This window comes from Dipteris shenzhenensis, chromosome 26 (assembly GCF_047967505.1).
Source record: "Dipteris shenzhenensis isolate YYH24624 ecotype China chromosome 26, Dip_SZ_1.0, whole genome shotgun sequence".
In the NCBI taxonomy this organism is placed as follows: domain Eukaryota; kingdom Viridiplantae; phylum Streptophyta; class Polypodiopsida; order Gleicheniales; family Dipteridaceae; genus Dipteris; species Dipteris shenzhenensis.
The window spans coordinates 1,270,949-1,291,276 of NC_141621.1; the positions used below are offsets into that span (position 1 = coordinate 1,270,949).

Genomic DNA, 20,328 nt, shown 5'->3' on the forward strand with positions numbered 1-20,328 from the left:
TGGCCATAGGAGAGTTCTGTGTGCGATTAGCACTCTGCTTCCCTGTGTTTAGGAAATCTGTAATGCGCTCTGCGTAAGCAGTAGCGCCATGTGTGGTGGTGATGTTTGCTTTAAGAACATCAATGCGTAACGAGGGATTTAGGCCTGAGATGAAAGCATGAAGGCGATCATCCTCAGTTAAACCATCAATCTCCAGCACTAATGTGGTGAATTGAGAGATATAGGAAGACAGGGAACCCGTTTGCTCCAACTGTCGGAGTTTTGAACGTGCTTGGAAGTCCGCATTGGCAGGTACAAACTGCTTACGGAGCACGTGTTCAAAACGTTCCCATGTTAACACACTTTTTCCGTCCTTTAAGCGTCTTTGCCACCATAGAAATGCTGTATCCTTCAGGAGGGAGGCTGCCAAGGCGATCTTTTTGCCTTCCGTGAGGTCAACAGTGTCAAAATACATGCGCATTTTAGCGAGCCATTGGTCAACTGTTCGGCGATTGCGTTGACCAGTGTACGCTTCCGGAAGTTTGACGTCAGGTCTTTTAGTTTTGGAAGCTTGAAGTAATCGGTAGAGGGCACATAGTTCAGTGTTTTCTACCTCTGGTGGGAAAGAGTCCGCATCATCGTCTGGTTGCGTCACGTCATCCTCTGTATGTGTTGGACTTTGAGAATCTTGAAGTTGTTGAACTTTTTGAACCAAGTCGGAGATGCTGTCCTGAAGCTGAGATATTTGAAGTTGCAATAGTGATTCAGTTTGGACGTTGCCTTCAGGGGTCTTTTTGGGACTTGATTCTTTAATCTCTGGAGAGGCTTCACGCGAGCGGTGCGACATGTCGGAGATCCCTGTGAGAAAAGCGCGAGCTTGCGCTCTAGTTTGTACCATTCCTGGAAGAGGGTTCGGGCTGCTCCCTGAGGTTGCTCATATTGGAGGGGGCAGGCGAGGCAGGATGGAACCACCCGTGGAAATCTGGTAAGGGAGGTCCTGTCTGAGGTAACACTAGTGATGCTGAAAGTGGTGTTATTGCTCGTGATAGGACAGGGGTAGGTAGCAGAGTCCACGGATTTGAAAAAGGGTAAGGAGCTGTTGTCGGAAGAGGAGGATATCCAGGAGAGGGAGTGCCTTCAGAATGTAAATACTGACTTGGAGAAGGTACAACTTGTAGAGGAGGATATCTGGGAGCTGAAGGAGGTGGAGAGTACCTTGGAGATGCCGAAGGTGAAGGGTAAAATTCTCTCCAAAAATGAACAGCAAACTCCTGAGGAATATCGTGTTCCGGATATCTTCGTGTCTCGTGGAACACAACCTGTACTGTGCTGAGGAAATAATGTAACTGACTTGCCTCACGCAGAAGGTAGAGGATGTGATCCAAGTCACTCGGAGGGCACGTGACACAGAAGACCCAAGATGCAAAGGCTCCAAAATGGGCTGGCTGTGCAATTTGAACACAATATTGTGTAGTAGCAGATGCCTGAGGTGTCCTTGAAAGGCCGGGTGAATTACCAGGGGTTTCCATGCTTTAATGTGGATTCTTTCATTTGCTGTAATTTGTTAAAGAGAATCCTTAAAAAGCAGATTGGAAAGACTCCACCTGGCAATACTTTAATCTGCCAAGTTATTGCGTAGAAGAAGGCTGCAAGTCGGTGTCCGGAGATCCATGGTGCAATGGTTTGCGAGGAGTGCTCGATACGTGTCTGGTCCGGGCTGTCAACAGGCTGTCTTCATCGCGCCAATAGCTGCAACTGGTGCTGATTTTGCAGGGCCCAATAAATGGCGAAACAAGGGCTGCGGGCTGTCACTGGCGAGGCTTAGAACATTGCCCAGGGCTGGACTGCGCAGGAAAACGGCAGGAGCGAGGCTTGGCTGGCAAGGACTGCGCAGGAAAAAGGGAGGGCTGGCGAGGCCAATGATATCGCAGGGGGGGGGGGTGGTCGTGCAGATATAGCGCAGGTCTGATGCAGGCTGGCTGACCGTACGGCCTGTACGGTGCAGGCTGGCTGACCGTACGGCCTGTACGGCAGACTGGCGGGAGGTACCGTACGGACTGTATGGTTGATTGCGCAGGAAGAAATGGCGAGGGTGGCGCAGGCTGGTGGCTGGCCGTACGGCTGACGCAGGCTGGTACGGAAATCCGTACGGCTGACGCAGGTGCTGCGCAGGGCTGGCCGAAAATTCGTACGTAGCAGTTTTTGGGGAAAAGACTGCGACGATTCGTTGGGCTGCCTAATGGGTTAGTTGCCCCAAAAATTAAATGGGGGGTTTAGTTAACCCTAGGTAGCTAGGGTAAACCTAGGGGTAGGGGATGGGTTTATTTTTTTCCCTTTTTTACCCCTCTAGGTACCCTTTTGTAGGTACTTGGGGCCTAGGAGGTGTGCCTATTCGAAGGGGTGTGACCCTTGGAATAGGTGCACCTGTTCATGAGGGGATATGTCCCTATTGTTAAAAGGGGTGTGACCCTGCATGAATAGGTATGTCCTTTTGTCCACGATGGGGTATGTCCCATGAGTGAGGAGTCGAGACTCGTCACCAAAAGGTGTGTCCCATGGTGGAAAAGGTGCGTCCCTTGGTTTTGGGACAGCCCAAGCACTTGAAAAGACACGATTTTGGTCGTGTCCATTCACATCAACTTGTGATGTGAGGGAGATGGAGAGGCCATGATGACTTTAGGCCGGGTAGGCGTTTAAAAATTTTACGCTCATCCTCTCCATCTCTTCCATGCACAATGTGCACGGATGTCCTAGCGGCAAAAATGTATAAGATCAGCGCTAGAAGGTGGGGGGCATTTCCTACAGGCAGGAGCGAATTTTGCTTTGATACCACTGTAAGAAATCCTAGATTTACTATATTTAGAAATGTGCTAAGGAACAGAAAGGAGACTGAGATAGCAGAGAACAAGGAATAATTGTATTGCTTGAATATCTGTAGGGTGGATGTAATTCATCCATACAATTGGGCCTCTCTTATATAGAGAGTGAAGAGTCACACATGAAAAGGTGTGTACTCCAAAGGGTATGTGCATGAAGAGGTGTGTACCCCTTGTGAAGGGTGTGACCCTTGATGAGAGGGTACATTACAATAGGAATGTCTCTTCATTAGAATGTCTCTTGTGAAGGGTTGTGCCTCATTAAGAAGTGTCCCGTCGAAAAGGCAAGTGTCCCGTCGAAAGGGCATACCCTTCCACAAGTGTCCATTCATCAAACCATCCATAAGTCTAGAAAGAGAAAGGAATACGTCACAGATCGTGACAGCAGGGGCACTCTAGCCTCCATCCAGTTATTTCTCCAGTTGTTTCTAGGTGGTATTGTTTAAAGTTAAGTGGTTGGAAATGATGCAATGTGGTTGTGAATAATGAATATGCAATGCAAGTTATGGTCTACTGCCCTTTAGGAAACTGAAGGTTGGTTATAGTGGTTCCGTTGCCGGGACATTACCATCTTCCTACAGAGGTGAGCCTTGGGTGAAGCAGCCTTGGGTGAAGCAGCCTTGGGTGAAGCAAGCCCCATTTCCTTTTTAATTACACACCGCGAGAGATAATTGACTATCTTCGAGCAGGACGCAGACAGCTTTGAGGAGGAGCACAACACCAGTGAGGGTGAAGAAGAACAAAATGATGAGGGACAGCATTTTCTCTTGAGCATGCCACTGAGGATCCGCAGGACGAGGTAGATGAGGCAGAGGAGCTTGATCCCAATGCCCTTTTTCAGTTACGAATGCAAAGTGTAGTGGAAGCCCTGTCACATCTGCAACAGACTTTCATGGAGATTATGCAAGCTTCTCTTGGTAGTAATGCTCCCCTTGGAAGCAAAAAGACAGCTGAGAAGAAGCAAACAAAGCATAAGAAGACTTAGAGGCGTGTATCTTTCAGTGGACAGCCACCAGAGATGCCCACAGTCACCCCTGTAGTGGGTAATGTCAATAATTTTCATTCAGTTAATCAAGGACAGCAAGTCCTCCCTCAGCCCATGAAGCATCCAGGATATTTTGGCAGAGGATCAGTTTTTCAGTCAATCAGCCCACGGAAGGGCTTAGTATGCATGGTACATACTTGGGTAGTTTCTAGCCAGGAATGCAGAATTTGCAGCAGCATATGGAGGGTGGAATGCCCCTTGCAAATACCAATATGATGTATGCAAACATAGGGATGCAGCCCGGTATGCAGACAAGGATCCCCAGAATGATGAGCAACACTTGGAGTGTGCCATAGATGCAGGGAATGGGATCTGGAATGGTCAACCCCACCATGGGCACATGCAATATGGTACATAATATGGGATCCATGATGCCTCCACCATATTTACAGCCCCTGAAAGATTATAAGGAGGGAGGGGCAGCTGTGAAGTTTGAAATTTTCAATGGGATGCAGGACAGATTGAAGGCTCTGACATTTGTGCAACAGTTTGATGCTGCTGCCTATTCCGGTGGTCATTTCAGAGAGTCTTCCAAGGTATGAAAGGCAGCCACCTTCTTGGAGGGCAACGCACTCCAATGGTGGACCAATTTGCTTTTGCAAGGTAAAGCCCCTAATACTTGGGTCGAGTTCAAGCAAGTTTTCTCATCTGCTTGGCGCATCACCACTTTTGAAGTGGATATAATGACAGCATGGCATAAGCTGGATGCCGCAAACTGTAAGAATCTTGAAGAGTATAACAAAAAGTTCTGGGAGGCCTTATTGCCAGTCAGCTCGTATAGGACTGTATCACTATTTGAATAGGTGGAAAAGTATTGTTGTGGGCTACCATAGGAGCTTCGTGATTATTGCACCAAGACAAAGGTCTCCAACATATCTCAGCTGATTGAGAATGCTACTACAGCCTATGCTCTCATGCAAGGGATGACTCCAAGGTTCAAAGGTAAGCAACATGATGACTCTTTCATGAAAAGGAAATTTGCCAAGACGACCAAAGTCAAGTTTGATGTGGACCCGCGACTTGATAGTAAGCCCAGTACCAGAGAGAGATTGCCTTCTGAGGAACGGCAAGCCCTATTTGAAGCTGGAAAGTGTTTCCTTTGCAAAGAAGAGGGCCATCAGGCCAAAGATTGTCCCAACCGTAAACAGAAACAACCTATGGGAGCACAAGAAGCAAAAAAGGACAGCCACACGTGCTAGGAGATTTGTTTTCCTTCGGTAAAAAGCAGCAATATTGGTATGAATAATTGTAACAGCCAGAAATTGGAGAGTCTCCTCTTTCTAGGCTGCTTTATTATTTGCAGGATGTTTATTCCTTGCTAGTTTTGCATGGTAAGTTGTAGGATGGTACTTCCCTACTAGTTTTGTTGATTTTTGTATCATTCTCTCTCAACTTGAGGGTGGGATGTTCCCTTTGCTTGCTTTCGGCAATGGCTCCATCCAAATCCTGCAGCTATTTTTGAACCGTTTCAAATTCTCTGAGTTGCTTTAAGCAGTGACTCTACAAGATGGTCAGTGTACCCATATTGGGCTGACTGGCTCGATCGCCTTAGCAAGCTCTTGCATAGTGGCATGGTATTCCAGCTCCAGGGCGTAGTACATGTCCTACCAATATTTGGACGTCTTCATCTTGCCTAGAGTTGCTCTCTACTTGATTTGAATCTTGGGCATTTTGTTTGGCTTTCAAGATTGTTGGATATGACGGAGTTAAGGTGTTAGTTTATGTGAGTTTAAGTGAGGTTTAGACATTAGGGTTGATGTCCCAAACCCTAATTTTTAAGGGTTCGGGCCTAGTTCAGCAACCCTAATCTAGTTGTTGGCACGCTTCCCAAGATTAGCTGTACGGGGCTTTTATGACTGCTTTGCATGTGGATCGAGGCTGGCTGTAAGTGTACAAGCTGTTGCACGACTCCCAAGGCCTTGATTGGTGATGTACGGAACCTGTTGTATGGGGTGCATTGATTAATGTACGTGCAGTTTTCCAAGTTGTACGGCTGAACGTACGATCCTCTTGCACGATTGGTGGCGCTCTCTGTTGGTTGATCGTTTCTCATCTCCTGCCCGAGACTTGCTTGCTCCCTTCCCCCCTCTTCTGCCTATATAACTTTCTCTCTTTCATTCTTCTAGCTGCCCTTTTGCCCTGCTAGCCTCGAGTCTGGATCTGCTGCCCCTGGAGGTGTTTTTGGAGCTGGATTGAAGTCAGTTGAAGCTGGTTTGAGTTCTCTTGTCGCCATCCCTTTCATGTGATTGCATTTGGTGATTTTTGGAAGCTTGTTGTTGCTCCATTTGTTGTTTGGAGCTTCCTTTGGACCTTACAGACTTAAGCAGACACTGAGTTACCGAGGGTGTGCGTGGGAGAGTGCTAGAGGGGTAGTGTGCTGCATTTGGATGCCTTGAGGCTGCTTGAGCATTTTGGGAAGTGTATGGATGCCTGGTCATTAACAGTTGGTTACAGTCTTTGTGGAATGCTTGGATACCTTTACAGTTGGTCATGGATGAATGGTGAATGCCTTAGCTTGCACTTGGGTACTAGTGTGTGCACTAGGATGGAATGCAGGTTATAGCCAAGGTTTGGCTTGGACAGTGGATAGCCCTTGGGGCAGAGCACAAGGGTGAGCCCTTGTTGTATGTACCAATTTCATTCCTAAAGAATAAATAAATACCGGACGGGGTGCCAAGTGTTTGGGGCTAGTGTGGTGTCTTGTACTTCGTTTCATTGAGTAGGGGCACTCTAGCCTCCATCCAATTATTTCTCCAGTTGTTTCTAAGTGGTATTGTTTAAAGTTAAGTGGTTGGAATGATGCAATGTGGTTGTGACTAATGAATATGCAATGCAAGTTATGGTCTACTGCCCTTTAGGAAACTGAAGGCCGGTTACAATTGCACTAGCTCACCTCGGTAAATGAAGCTATTTTGGTGAAGCATTGCACGTGAGGTGTTGAAGATCATAACCTTGGTCTTCCCAAGGTTGACTATCAGGTCTCTCTCTTTGTAGAATACCTCTAGGGCCTCTAAATGTCTCAGCAGCCCCTTCGTTGAAGATGATATGAGGACGATGTCATTAACGTATAGAAATATATGTATCATGAGGTCAGCTAGAAGTGATTCCTCGCCCCCTAGGCAGTCTATGAAGAATGCAATCTCATCAACGTAGAGTTCGAAAAGAGTTGGTGAGAGGGGGCAGCCTTGCTTCACCCCTATTGTGCTCTTGACCCAATCCGATAAACCCCTTGGGGCGCAAAATCTTCCTTTTACGGACTCATATAGGCTCATCACACCCCAAATCAAAGTCTCTGGAATCTGCATCTCCTGTAGTTTCTTGATTGTGGGACGGTGCCGAAGGCCTTCCAAAAGTCTAACAAAGCAAGCGTAGGCTTTCTGGTGTCTGGACTTCGCCTCCTCAATGATAGCACTCAAAGTGAAGATGTGATCTAGAGTGGAATGTTGCCTTTGGAATCGTGCCTGTCTTAGTGCCCGCTGCCCTGGAGCCTCTGTATGACTATTGATCTCCCTCTCTATTATTGATCTAGTCCCTGCTATGCGTGATGGAGTTTATGATTTTCAATCTTATGAGTGACTATCGTGAGATTGAAACTGCACTTTGTTGTGTTTTTAGTGGATGAGTTTGGGAATGTTCCTGGATTCATCTAGGTATATGCTTCTGCCGTATTAGTGGACTTGCAAATTTCACCTTGTGAAGTTCTCATCCAAGTTGCGGCCTGTTGGTATTGCGATAATTCTTTCTATCTTAAATGGTGCGTTGCCCTATCAGCTAGATTTAGATTTAGATGCTCGTTTGGGAGAGACTAAAATGAAATTGTTTAGACTTCACAAGCAGTTGTAGCTTGAATGAAGAGATTTGGACTACTTTTTGATTAGCGTTCTCCTTTAGTGCTAGCCTTCGTCATGGCTGAGTTTGCCCTTCACCTCTGGAGTGTTGACAGAAACTCAGTACGAAGACTTTGTATAAATGGATGCTCAAGTATGTGTGGGTGTGTGGATTTGTATGTGTGAGAGCATATGTTTATACTATGGTCTACACCCACTGTTGGGCGCTGATGACGTCAGTGGGGATGTCATCGTAGCTAGTCCCTGCTATGCGTGATGGAGTTTATGGTTTTCAATCTTATGAGTGACTATCATGAGATTGAAACTGCACTTTGTTGTGTTTTTAGAGGATGAGTTTGGGAATGTTCGTGGATTCATCTAAGTATATGCTTCTGTCGTATTAGCGGACATGCAAATTTCACCTTGTGAAGTTTTCGTCCAAGTTGTGGCTTGCTGGTATTGCGATAATTCTTTCTATCTTAAATGGTGCGTTGCCCTATCAACTAGATTTAGATTTAGATGCTCGTTTGGGAGAGACTAAAATGAAATCGTTTAGACTTCACAAGCAGTTGTAGCTTGAATGAAGAGATTTGACTACTTTATGATTAGCCTTCTCCTTTAGTGCTAGCCTTCGTCATGGCTGAGTTTGCCCTTCACCTCCGGAGTGCCGACAGAAACTCAGTACGAAGACTTTGTATAAATGGATGCTCAAGTATGTGTAGGTGTGTGAATTTGTATGTGTGAGAGCATACTTTTATACTGATGACGTCAGTGGGGATGTCATAGTAGCTAGTCCCTGCTATGTGTGATGGAGTTTATGGTTTTCAATCTTATGAGTGACTATCGTGAGATTGAAACTGCACTTTGTTGTGTTTTTAGAGGATGAGTTTGGGAATGTTCCTGGATTCATCTAGGTATATGTTAGAAACAAGAGAGTGAGAGAGCAGGAAGCAAGAGAGCTGAACGTAATACTTGCAATAGAAGAAGTGACTAATACAAGAAGTGGGATGGGTTTTGTCTAAGTACAAAACCTTATCCTTCACTAACCATAGTTAGTGAACTAACTGTGGTTAGGGGAAAAACCTCTAAATGAGGGAAAAGTGCCCCTAACCTACTTATTACATTACATTGGTCACTGCTGAATTATAATAATAATTCTAACACCCCCCTGCAGTGCCAATGTCATGTACAAGGAAATGATCAATCACCAAAAGGATATAAGTTCAGGGCACTACGAAATGTCTCAAACTTTTAACGTGGAAGTGGTTTGGTGAAGATGTCTGCAACATTGTCATGTGTTGACACATAGATCATACTGATCTCTCCTGCATGCAACTTCTCTCTGACATAGTGATAGTGAACTTCAATGTGCTTCGTGCGAGCATGAAACACAGGATTCTTTGCCATTGCTATAGCACTCTGACTATCAGTGAGAATCGGAGAAGGACCCTCCAATGAAAGATGAAGATCAGCAAATAAATGACGCAGCCAAACACATTCAACTGTCGCTGTGAAAGCTGCCCTGTACTCAGCTTCACATGAGGAGGTAGCCACTGTAGACTTTTTCTTGCTTAACCAAGAAATGCAAGCATGTCCTAGAAAGAAACAATTCCCACTGGTGGACTGCCCAGTATCATAGTCTCCAGCCCAATCTGAGTCACTGTAAGCATGCATCTGCAAGTCACCCCCCTTGGGAAACATCAAGCCAAAAGACTTTGTACCTTGCAAGTCACGGAAGATGCGTTTTACAGCCTGCCAATGCATAGTCTTTGGGCTGTGCATATACCTGCTTACCTGAGAAACTGAAAACTGGATATCAGGTCGTGTATTGCAGAGATAAATGAGGCATCCAACAGCCTGACTATAGAGTGTGACATCAATTGATTCACCTGCATCATGCATTGTAAGCTTCAGCCCCGGCTCCATGGGAGTGGACATAGGCTTGCAATCATGCATGTTGAATGTGTCCAAGAGCTTTTGAACATACTTGGACTGAGACATAACAATGCCATGTTTCTCTTGAATAAACTGGATCCCCAAAAAGAAATGTAACAACCCCAAGTCTGACATATCAAATGTAGCTTTCAATTGGGCCTTGAAATTTGCAATTATTTCCTCATTTGATCAGGTGAGCAGCATGTCATCTACATCAGGAATGATGACCAGAATATCCCCCCCATCCTTCTTGATGTAGAGGGTGCTCTCAGTTGGACTATTGTGCAGCCCCTTGCTGGTCAGAAAGGCATCAATTTTGGCATACCATGCACGTGGGGCTTGTTTCAGCCCATACAAAGCTTTATTCAGCTTGCATACGTGAAGTGCATTTCTTGAAATTTCAAAGCTCGGAGGTTGTCTGCCCTTCACCTCCGGAGTGCCGACAGAAACTCAGTACGAAGACTTTGTATAAATGGATGCTCAAGTATGTGTGGGTGTGTGGATTTGTATGTGTGAGAGCATATTTTTATACTATGGTCTACACCCACTATTGGGCGCTAATGACGTCAGTGGGGATGTCATAGTAGCTAGTCCCTGCTATGCATGATGGAGTTTATGGTTTTCAACCTTGTGAGTGACTATCATGAGATTGAAACTGCACCATGTTGTGTTTTTAGAGGATGAGTTTGGGAATGTTCTTGGATTCATCTAGGTATATAAACCTCTTCCAACAAGTCTCCATTAAGGAAAGCTGTTTTAATGTCCAACTGATGAACATTCCATTCAAAATTTGCAGCCATGGCTATAACTGAAATTTTGGTTGTCATCCTGGATGTAGGAGCAAAAGTCTCCTCATAATCTATGCCCTTTTTTCGAGCATATCCTTTTGCAACCAGCCTTGCCTTGTACCGATCAATGGACCCATCTGGTTTTCTTTTGACTTTGAAAACCCACCGTGTACCTATGGCATTCTTACCTGGTGGCAAATCCACAACATCCCAAGTCATAAATCTTGGCCAATTATGAGGGTTTGATAGTTCCCAGTATCCATGGGGTCTCTTGCTTTGTGTATCGGTACAATAGTGGTAGTGCTCCAAGCAGTTGGGAAGCCATGGCATACAGCATGGTTGAACATTTGTGCGAGAACCTGGGCTAAGACCTCCTCCCCATGTGCAAAATGCACAGTCCATAGGCCCTCATGATCCTATGCACGCATGTACGCTTGCACACATGCATGCGTGCAAGCATGTGTTCGTGCACGTGCATGCACATGTGCGTACACACACTTTTTTTTTTGGGTGAAACCACTGTATTTATATTAGAAAAAGTTTTTACAATGAGAATAGTCTCGAGAAAAGCCTATTTTGAAAAATCAAAAGCAGTGGAAAAACACCTCTAGAGAAGGTACATCCAAGTCATTCTCATGACAAGCATCATACAGAGATTGCCGTAATGATGCTCTAAAAGACTCATATGGTTTGAGCAATGGGCTCCTTAAGAAAACTTGATTCCTTTGCTTGCAAATTGTCCATAGCGTCCAAAATCTGACCCAATGAAAAAAAAGAGTGTATTGGGCCTATGCGGGAAGAAATCTGCCAAATAACGAGAAAAATTTACCAAACCGATGACCCGGAAATCTCAATTGAAGACAGTGAGAGATGCTATCCAATAGAGCTCTGGAATGAGGACAACCACAGAAAAGATGTGGGACTGTCTCTGAAGAAAGAGTACACCTCAAGCAATGAGGACCTGTAATCCCACGTTTGGCCAAAGTGACTCCCACTGAAAAAACCCCCACCAAACATGTCCAAAGAAACAATCTTTCGCACGCACGCACGCCTCTCCTAGATACACAAAACTAAACAACTTAAACTTCTACAAAAAAGAACAATCAAACTAACGCTTTAGCTTTAAAACAAGTACACGTTTGGCTTATAATAGATGTTATTGGAAAGAGCTTGAACATCCGTGCTAGAACCGGGGCTAAGATCTTCTATCCATGTGTAAAATTCTCAATCCGTAGGCCCTCATGATCTTGTGCACGCATGTACGCTTGCATGTGATAGATCGTGGGACGGTGTCGAAGGTCTTCCGAAGGTCCACAAAGCAAGTGTAGACTTTCTGGTGTTTGGACTTTGCCTTCTTAATGATAGCACTCAAAGTGAAGGTGTGATCTAGAGTGGAATGCTGCCTTCAGAATCGTGCCTGTTTTAGTGCGTGCTACCCCAGAGCCTCTGTATGACTACTGATCTCCCTCTCTATTACAAATCCATAAATCTTGGCCAATGTGTGGCCAATCATGAGGGTGTGATAGTTTCCAGTATCCATGGGGTCTCTTGCTTTGTGTATCGGTAGTGGTAGTGCTCCAAGCAGGTGGGAAGCCGTGGCATATAGCATGGTTGAACATCTGCTTGGAGATACACAAAACTAAACAACTTAAACTTCTACAAAAAAGAACAATCAAACTAACGCTTTAGCTTTAAAACAAGTACACGTTTGGCTTATAATAGATGTTATTGGAAAGAGCTTGAACATCTGTGCTAGAACCGGGCTAAGATCTTCTATCCATGTGTAAAATTCTCAATCCGTAGGCCCTCATGATCTTGTGCACGCATGTACGCTTGCATGTGATAGATCGTGGGACGGTGTCGAAGGTCTTCCGAAGGTCCACAAAGCAAGTGTAGACTTTCTGGTGTTTGGACTTTGCCTTCTTAATGATAGCACTCAAAGTGAAGGTGTGATCTAGAGTGGAATGCTGCCTTCAGAATCGTGCCTGTTTTAGTGCGTGCTACCCCAGAGCCTCTGTATGACTACTGATCTCCCTCTCTATTACAAATCCATAAATCTTGGCCAATGTGTGGCCAATCATGAGGGTGTGATAGTTTCCAGTATCCATGGGGTCTCTTGCTTTGTGTATCGGTAGTGGTAGTGCTCCAAGCAGGTGGGAAGCCGTGGCATATAGCATGGTTGAACATCTGTGCTAGACCTCTTGCCCATGTGCAAAATGCTCAATCCGTAGGCCCTCATGATCCTGTGCACACATGTACGCTTGCACACATGCATGCAGCAAGCATGTGTGCATGCACATGTGCACACACACACACACACACACACATGCAACACTAGCCTCTCCTAGATACACCAAACTAAACAATTTAAATTTCTACAGAAAAGAACTATCAAACTAATGCTTTATCTTGAAAACAAGTACACGTTTGGCTTACAATAGCTGTTATTGGAAAGAGCCAAAGGGATGGAGGGATGGGAGTTTGAGACATGTTGGGAGGACATGAAAGCCTTAGTCGGAAGTTAAGAGGTAGCCAATCTTGGAAGAAGTAAAAGTGGACAAGAGGTCGATAGATAGTGAGGGGCAAGGAGCGACAAAACAGAGGGTGGGAAGAGACAATGAGAGAGGCTTGAGTAGAGGAAATGATGGGTGGGATAGAGTGGTAGGGTAGGGGAGAGGTTGAGAGAGAGAGAGAGAGAGAGAGAGAGAGAGAGAGAGAGAGAGAGCTCCATATTTTACCACTAAATGTGTGTCCTTTGCAGGCCACAGGTGACAATAGCTACTGCCATCGTGTTTTGTCACCGTTTCTTTTTACGGCAATCCCATTTGAAGAATGATAGATATGTAAGTATAGCTGATAACAGATGTATACAGGTAGCTTGAGATATGCATGTTAGTTGTCCACTTTCTAAACTATAAAGTGTTTGTCTGTTTTTTCTCCTTGAGAAAGTTCTTATTTGTTCTCTTTAAGCCATATGGTTGTAGTAAAAGGCTGTGCACTTTAAAGAAACCCAATGTGAATTTGAGAGAAAATCTGATTTTTCATTGACTTATACTTCTATTTTGTGAATATGCCAGTCTTCTTTTGAGATTAGTATTTACTCTAATGATGCTCTAATGTATGAATAGAATAGAATAATGGCATAGAATGAGGTTGAGAAGCCTTTTTTCATCATATGGTGAAACCATTTCCTGTGCTGAATATTTTTCTCTTGCGCTTCTTCTACCTCTCTCTCTCTCTCTCTCTCTCTCTCTCTCTCTCTCTCACACTCTGCAAGCAACTAGGGCCTAGGACAACTTGTCGGGCTGGACCCCCCCCCCAAGGCACTTTATTTCTTGAGAGAAAGTGAGTACACAGTTCAGTGTAGAGCTGAGCATACAAAATCCAAAACGTGAATTTTTTTAAAATACATGAGCTTTCAGGATCTCCTTCTTGGCAACAAGCCACTTGTCAATTTCTACATTACTTTCCTAATTACATGCCACTAAAGGCAACTCTGGAGTCTTCGAAGCACTTGGTCACGCGAACTGCCTCCTAGACTCTTGTTAGGCTCCATTGCGCTTAGGAAAATAACTCTTCCTAGTACCTGCAACAATTACTTAAAGCGCACCACCATGGCACCCATTAATTGTTAGCGCTTTGCATGCAAATAACACACTGTGGACTAATTCTAGTCACAGTGGGCGTCCCCACTGAACACATGTGCACACATAACAAATATAAAAATATGTTTAATCTCTGGTTGATCGGAGTCAACGCTCTTGATCATAATTAAGGGGCTTTGACCAAGGGTCGAGGCACCTTAATTATAGTCAAGTCTCTCCAACCGAAGGTGGCACAACTCTCCAACTGAAGTTAACCTTCTTGGTATAAACCAAGTCTTCCTGACCGAGATCAGGCTTACTTGACCGAAGTCAAGTATCTTTTACTGTAGTCAATTCTTTGACCAATAGAAAAACTCTTTTGACCATAATTAACCCAGATGGAAAACTCTTTAATTATGATCAAATAAATGGTCAACTGTACTTTGACTTAGGGTATTTACATTGTGGTGACATCCCCTTGGCTTCTATTCAGTTGATCTCAAGTGAAAAGCTTCCTTGTAAGCATCCAAAAGTTGTGGATGATCGGACAACATGTCTTCATCCATCCACTTGGCATCCAATGCCGTATAATTCTTGAATTTTACAAGGTACCTGTACAATTCCTTGCCCTGAGGGCCTTAGCGTACAGTATGGTACACGATCTGCTCTGGCTAAAGGACCTCCTCTGGCTCATCCACTTTTGGTGGATCCTCTGATATAGCTTTCTCGAACGTTAAAAGTACCCAATCCCCTTCCTTGAGATCCATCTGTCTTCTATGCTTATTTGCATCTCTTTTATGCTTCTCTTGAGACCTTTCAATTGCTGTCCGGACTTGGCTGTAAGCTGTCTGGAGGTCTCTCACAAACTGATCAGCTGCAAATATTTCATCCTTGGTCCTCAGGATAGGTGGCAGAATCACCTTCCCATAGATGACCTCAAAGGAGGCTTTCCCTGTAGAGCTGTGTACTGTATTATTGTAAGCGAACTCTACCAATGTTAGGTACTTTTCCCACTCTGAACCTTGGTCACCCACGTAGCATTTTAGCATATCCAATGCTGTAGAATTTGCTACTTCACTTTGATCATCTGTCTGGGGATGGAAAGAAGAATACAAATTCAGATTCGTCCCCATATTATCAAATAAAGCTCTCCAGAATAGATTGGTTATTCTGGGATCTCAATCACTGACAATGGACTTAGGCATACCATGATGCTTAAAGATCTGTGCAATGAAAAGCTTAGCCAAGCTTAGCCATATGATTTGCCTTTATGGTTTTACGAATCGGAATGAAATGAGCTTGCTTGCTGAAGCTATCACTGATAGATCAAATCTCATCATTCCCTGACTTTGATCTTGGCAAATAAAAAATGAAGTCCATTGTAATACTTTCCCACGGTGCCTGAGGCACGGGAAGAGGCATAAGTAGGCCAGGTGCCTTCCGTTTATCATACTTCACTTTCTAACACGTAAGGCATTCAGTAACAAACTGATGTATATCTTTCCGCATCCCTGGCCAAAGGAAATACCTCTCTAGTGTGAGAGTTGTTGCTGTAATTCCTCTATGTCCAGCATAGGGAGGTGCATGGCATTCTTCCAAAATCTTTTTCCTCATCTCTTGGGTGATGCATAGGCATGCATCTTTCATTAAATACCCATCTTTCAGGGAACAGGGACTGGTGGACTGCCCCTCTTGCATTTGCGGTAAAATCTCATCAAAATCTGCATCATTAGCATATTGCTCCCTCATGCCTTCCAGGTCTTGATGATAAGCAATGGTCACATTGTTGACCCGGGGTCTTCGGGACAAGGCATCTGCCACTTTGTTCGGAATTCCTAGAGTATGGACAATCTGAAAATGATACATTGACAGCATATTTGCCCATTTCATATGCTTCTCGGAGAGTTTTGTCTGAGTTGGAAAATATCTCTGACTTTGGTGATCTGTTTTAACAGTAAAATTTGCACCCAAAAGATAATGCTTCCATGTATTCACAGCATGAACTACAGCCAATAATTATTTTTCATAGATCCCCAGATATCTTTCAGCATCATGCAATCTTCGGCTTTCATATGCCACTACATGTCCATTTTGATGTAATGCAGCTCCAACACACTCTCCACAGGCATCGCTATCAACATCAAAAGAATGATACAGATCCGGGACTACAAGCATAGGTTCTGTAGTCAACTTCTCCTTGAGTGTATTGAATGCTTTCTTCTGTGACATCCCCCATGTGAAGGCTGCATTTTTCTTAGTAAGGTCATGTAGTGGAGCTGCGATATCAGCAAAATGCCTGATGAATCTCTTGGAGCAGAGTCCCAAAAAACTACGGACCTCATGCACAGTTTTCAGCTCAGGCCATTCTTGGATGGCTCGGATCTTTGCAGGATCCATCTGCATCGTATTCATACAACCCGAATGTAGTGTGAAAAGCTGTCTTATGCACATCTTGTGGTTGTATTCCGACTAGATGATAGTCACTCTTCAAGTCTATCCTGCTGAAAATTGTTGCTCCTCTGAGCTGGTCAAGCTCATCATCTCTGCGTGGTATCGGAAATCTATTTTTGATGGTCATCTTATTCAATGCATGATAATCAATGCACATTCGAAAAGAACATCTTTCTTCTGTACTAAAGGTACTGGTGAGCAAAAAGGAGATGAGCTGGGCTGAATCAACCCTTTGGACAGCAATCTCTTCTTTCTTTCTTTGAGTCGCACTGACTCTATAAGGTGGTCTATTTGGTGGCTCACTACTAGGCATTAACTCTATCTGATGATCTTCTGGTCTCTCTGGGGGTAACTCCCCTGGCAAAGCATTGGAAAAGCAATCTTTAAAGTTTACAAGAAACTGACATTTATCTTTGTCTGCATCATTCATTTCAGCATGCATATCATTCTCTTTTTCTTTTACAAAAACCATGTACGCGGAAATTGCAGACTTTATTGCTTTACCACATGAAACATTAGATACAATGGGGATAGTTTTCCTTTATTCCTAGCAACTAAACGCTGGTTTTTTCCCCTATGGATAAAACTCAGCACCCTCTCAAGGTATTCTATCGTTACTTCCTTACGATGGAACCACGGTGTACCAAGTACAACATCATGCTGCTTGAGAGGAGAAATTAAGAAGTCCTCTTGATCTACATAGCTTACATATGGACACGAAGTTTTCCAATCAAAGGAGTAACTTGCACTGGATTTCCCTAGAACATTTGATCAGCATCAAGAGCTCTGCCTAGCTCTTCAGTTTTAATCTGTCATCCTGCTTCAACATGTATCCACTTGCTTGGTACTATTTCTTTTTGTTTTTCAATAGTATGCTTATTAAGAAATGAAATGTTTTCCTACTGTTTAGTTACGGACAATGGGGACTAGGTCTAGCATTTGAGGGTGGACCCCCTTGCTTGGGGTTATGGGCATTAGTGACCCACAAGAGTGATGGCCTCTCTTTGAGAGGAACATCTAGGAACCACACCCCACCTGAGTACCCAAACATGGGACCAATCAAATGCACAGATTGCATACCGACCTAGGAACCATTCAAGAGAATGTTCCTTGAGCTTTGGGTGTGGGCTTGGCAGCATGCCAAGAGTAATGGAGATACAAGATAAGACGACAAACAAATGAGCTTAGTATGGCTCAGTTATGACCTTAGAGTACGTCAATAGATAGTCTAAGCTGTTAGGAACCTGTGGGTGCGATCAAAATTAAATTCTGACAACTTTGAAATTTTAGGGTTTTTGGGAGTGACGTGGCAGCTAACACGTGGCAGACTGCCACATGGAATCTGAGCTGGCAGGTCAGTCCACCTGTCCCACACATGTGGCATCTTGCATGGCAAGTGGCAGGGTATGCAGGCCAAGTGTTTGGGGCAGGTTGTGGGCTGTCCTCTTTGGGACTGCAGCCCACCAAAAATCTGGGACAAGTGTCCACCTTCCACTCTAGGCCTAGGGGGGGGGGCTGAGCCTATAAAAGAAGGCCTCTCCCTTTCATTCCACACATGAAAATTTCGTCACTTTTCTTCTCCCTCCTTTTGGATGATGCAGCAGAACCTCTCCAGCTCCTTGGGTGCAGCCAGCTTCTCCCCAAGCCATTCTCTCACCTCAGCAGCACTTTCTCTCTCTACAACAGCACATTCTCTCTCTACAGTTCCAGCCCCTCCTCTCCAGAAATCTGCCCCCTCTCAGCTCTTCTGGAACAGCAGCAGCATCCTCTCTCCTTCACCTAGCCTGGAGCAGCCACAGCCCCTTTCTCTCTCCTGCTGCAGTCTTTCTCTCTCTACTGCAGAATTTCTCTCTCTACTGTTCCAGCCCATTTCCCTTGCAGAAATCTGCCTTTCTGTGCACCTCTGGAACAGCAGCAGCTCCTCTCTTACATCTCCTCCCTTGGGATCAGCATTGGCACTCTCTCTCTACAGCTATCACTCCATAAAAGCTTTCTCTCTCTAGCCTACAGGCTGTTTTTCTCAACTGTTCTCATTCCAGCCCCATTTCCACACTCTCCTCACCCAAGGTAGCTTCAGAGGCATCAAGGACTTCATCTACAAAAGGGTCAAGTCACGAAGGGAGCCTGTATTGTCAAGTTTATCTCATTTACAGCACTATTTCATGTTGTTTCTACTATCTTTCTAGAAACTAGTGCTTGTCTCTAATGTTGGATGTAAGTGGTGATTGTTGCAGGCTTCTTCCTTGTGGATTGGGCAAGCCTAGAGTTGAAACCTGAGCTTGGAATCCTCTTTTTTTGTTGTCTACCTTGCACATATGCTCTTGAGTCTTGTATCTAGGTCCTAGGTTTTCACTGAGTTCATCAGTTTGGAAGGTGCATTGCACCTTGGTCTTGTATCTCCATTTTCAAGAATAAAGTGAGCCTGGATAAGGGGAGGGGGGCGTCTTGGCCCCTCAATCATATTGCATTTTCCAATGATGTCACTTTGTGTTTAAGCTGTATAAGTCTTAATTCCAGCTTAATTGCAAACTCTTAAGTTCAAGTATATGTGTTTGGCAACTCGCAATCATCTCATTCAAATGCCTCTGCAAAATCCGTTGTCTGAATCGATAGAAAGCACCGAGTAGTTTACATAATCCCTAATCTCAGGGCTAAATCTTCCAATATGAAATTGTCTGTAGACCCTGGATCAAGTAGGATTAATGCTTGCTGATCTCTTATCTTTCCCCATGATAGCAAAAGTTCTTTTTCCTTTGGGTCTGAGGTGGGATTGCTCCCACCATTGGCCTCGGTGGTACTTGTGGCTTTTTCTGCTCCTTAGAACCCGAAGGCTTCTCAGGGCACTGGGCAGCCATATGCCCCTCTTTCCCACATCTAAAGGATTTCCCATCTCTGTGGAATTCAGCTATCTATTGTGAAGTGAATGGGGATTTGTCTTTATATGACTTTGAAAGCTGAGTACTCCTCGGATTTGAAGGCTAAAACCCTTTCTTTTCAACCTTGGGATACGTTTCTTTTCTGATTTTGAAAAATCAGTTTTCTTTCTTTCAGCACCTCCTGCATGCAAGGATAGCACTGTGGATGGATCTTGTAACGGCACGAGACTAGCTACTGAAGCTGAATGCATAATGTCCTGGATGTTCTTTGCCCCCAAAGCATTCACCACTGCCTGAATTTTTGGACTACCTGCAAATAAGCATCCCAAAACTTTTGGTTGTACACATCCACTGTATCTCCTGCATCCATATGCAAACTGTCCCAATCTTGAAGAACATGATCTCTAAACTGTTTAGGCATGAACTGTTGGTAGAAGGCTTTCTTGAAGCCCTTCCACCTCTTTGGGGCTGACCCATCTGTGGTCTGTGCACTCCACCATGCATTAGATGTCGCTGTCAAGTGCAAACTGACCATTCTCAACTTGGAGGATTATGAAAACTTTTCTGTACCGAATGTAGCATCAAACTGCATGATGAAGTGCAATGCTTTGTCTGTATGACCATATTGTCCATTATAGGTCATAAACTTGACAGATTTACCTCCATCTTTGAATTCCTTGGTCTCTTTGGAAGACTTGCTCTTCCTAGACTTCTTGTGTTTCCTTCTTTTCTTGGATGGTTTATTTGATAAAGAAGAAGATACATAAGTCGAGCTCGGGGTAGACGGTGAAGGACTTAGAGATCGGTGGTGATGCCTCGATCTCTTCTTGCTAGGAGACCGTCCCCTATGAGATCTCTCTCTCTCTCTCGGGCTGTACATGAGAGTGTGCCTCTGGCATCGGCACATCATATGCTGCATTAGGCATATTTTCTGCTTGAAACAAATACTGAGCTCTTGGATCCCTTC

The 20,328-nt window shown here is 44.5% G+C and overlaps 1 protein-coding gene across 1 annotated transcript in view; it reads left to right on the forward strand.

Annotated features, from left to right (window-relative positions):
- Positions 1–20,328, forward strand: part of LOC147884515 (cyclin-T1-3-like) — a 46,684-nt gene that overhangs the window by 10,995 nt on the left and 15,361 nt on the right. The window contains exon 3 of the mRNA XM_087397316.1: positions 13,212–13,293. Within this exon, the coding sequence (XP_087253442.1) occupies positions 13,212–13,293 (82 nt within the window). The remainder of the gene's footprint in view (positions 1–13,211; positions 13,294–20,328) is intronic.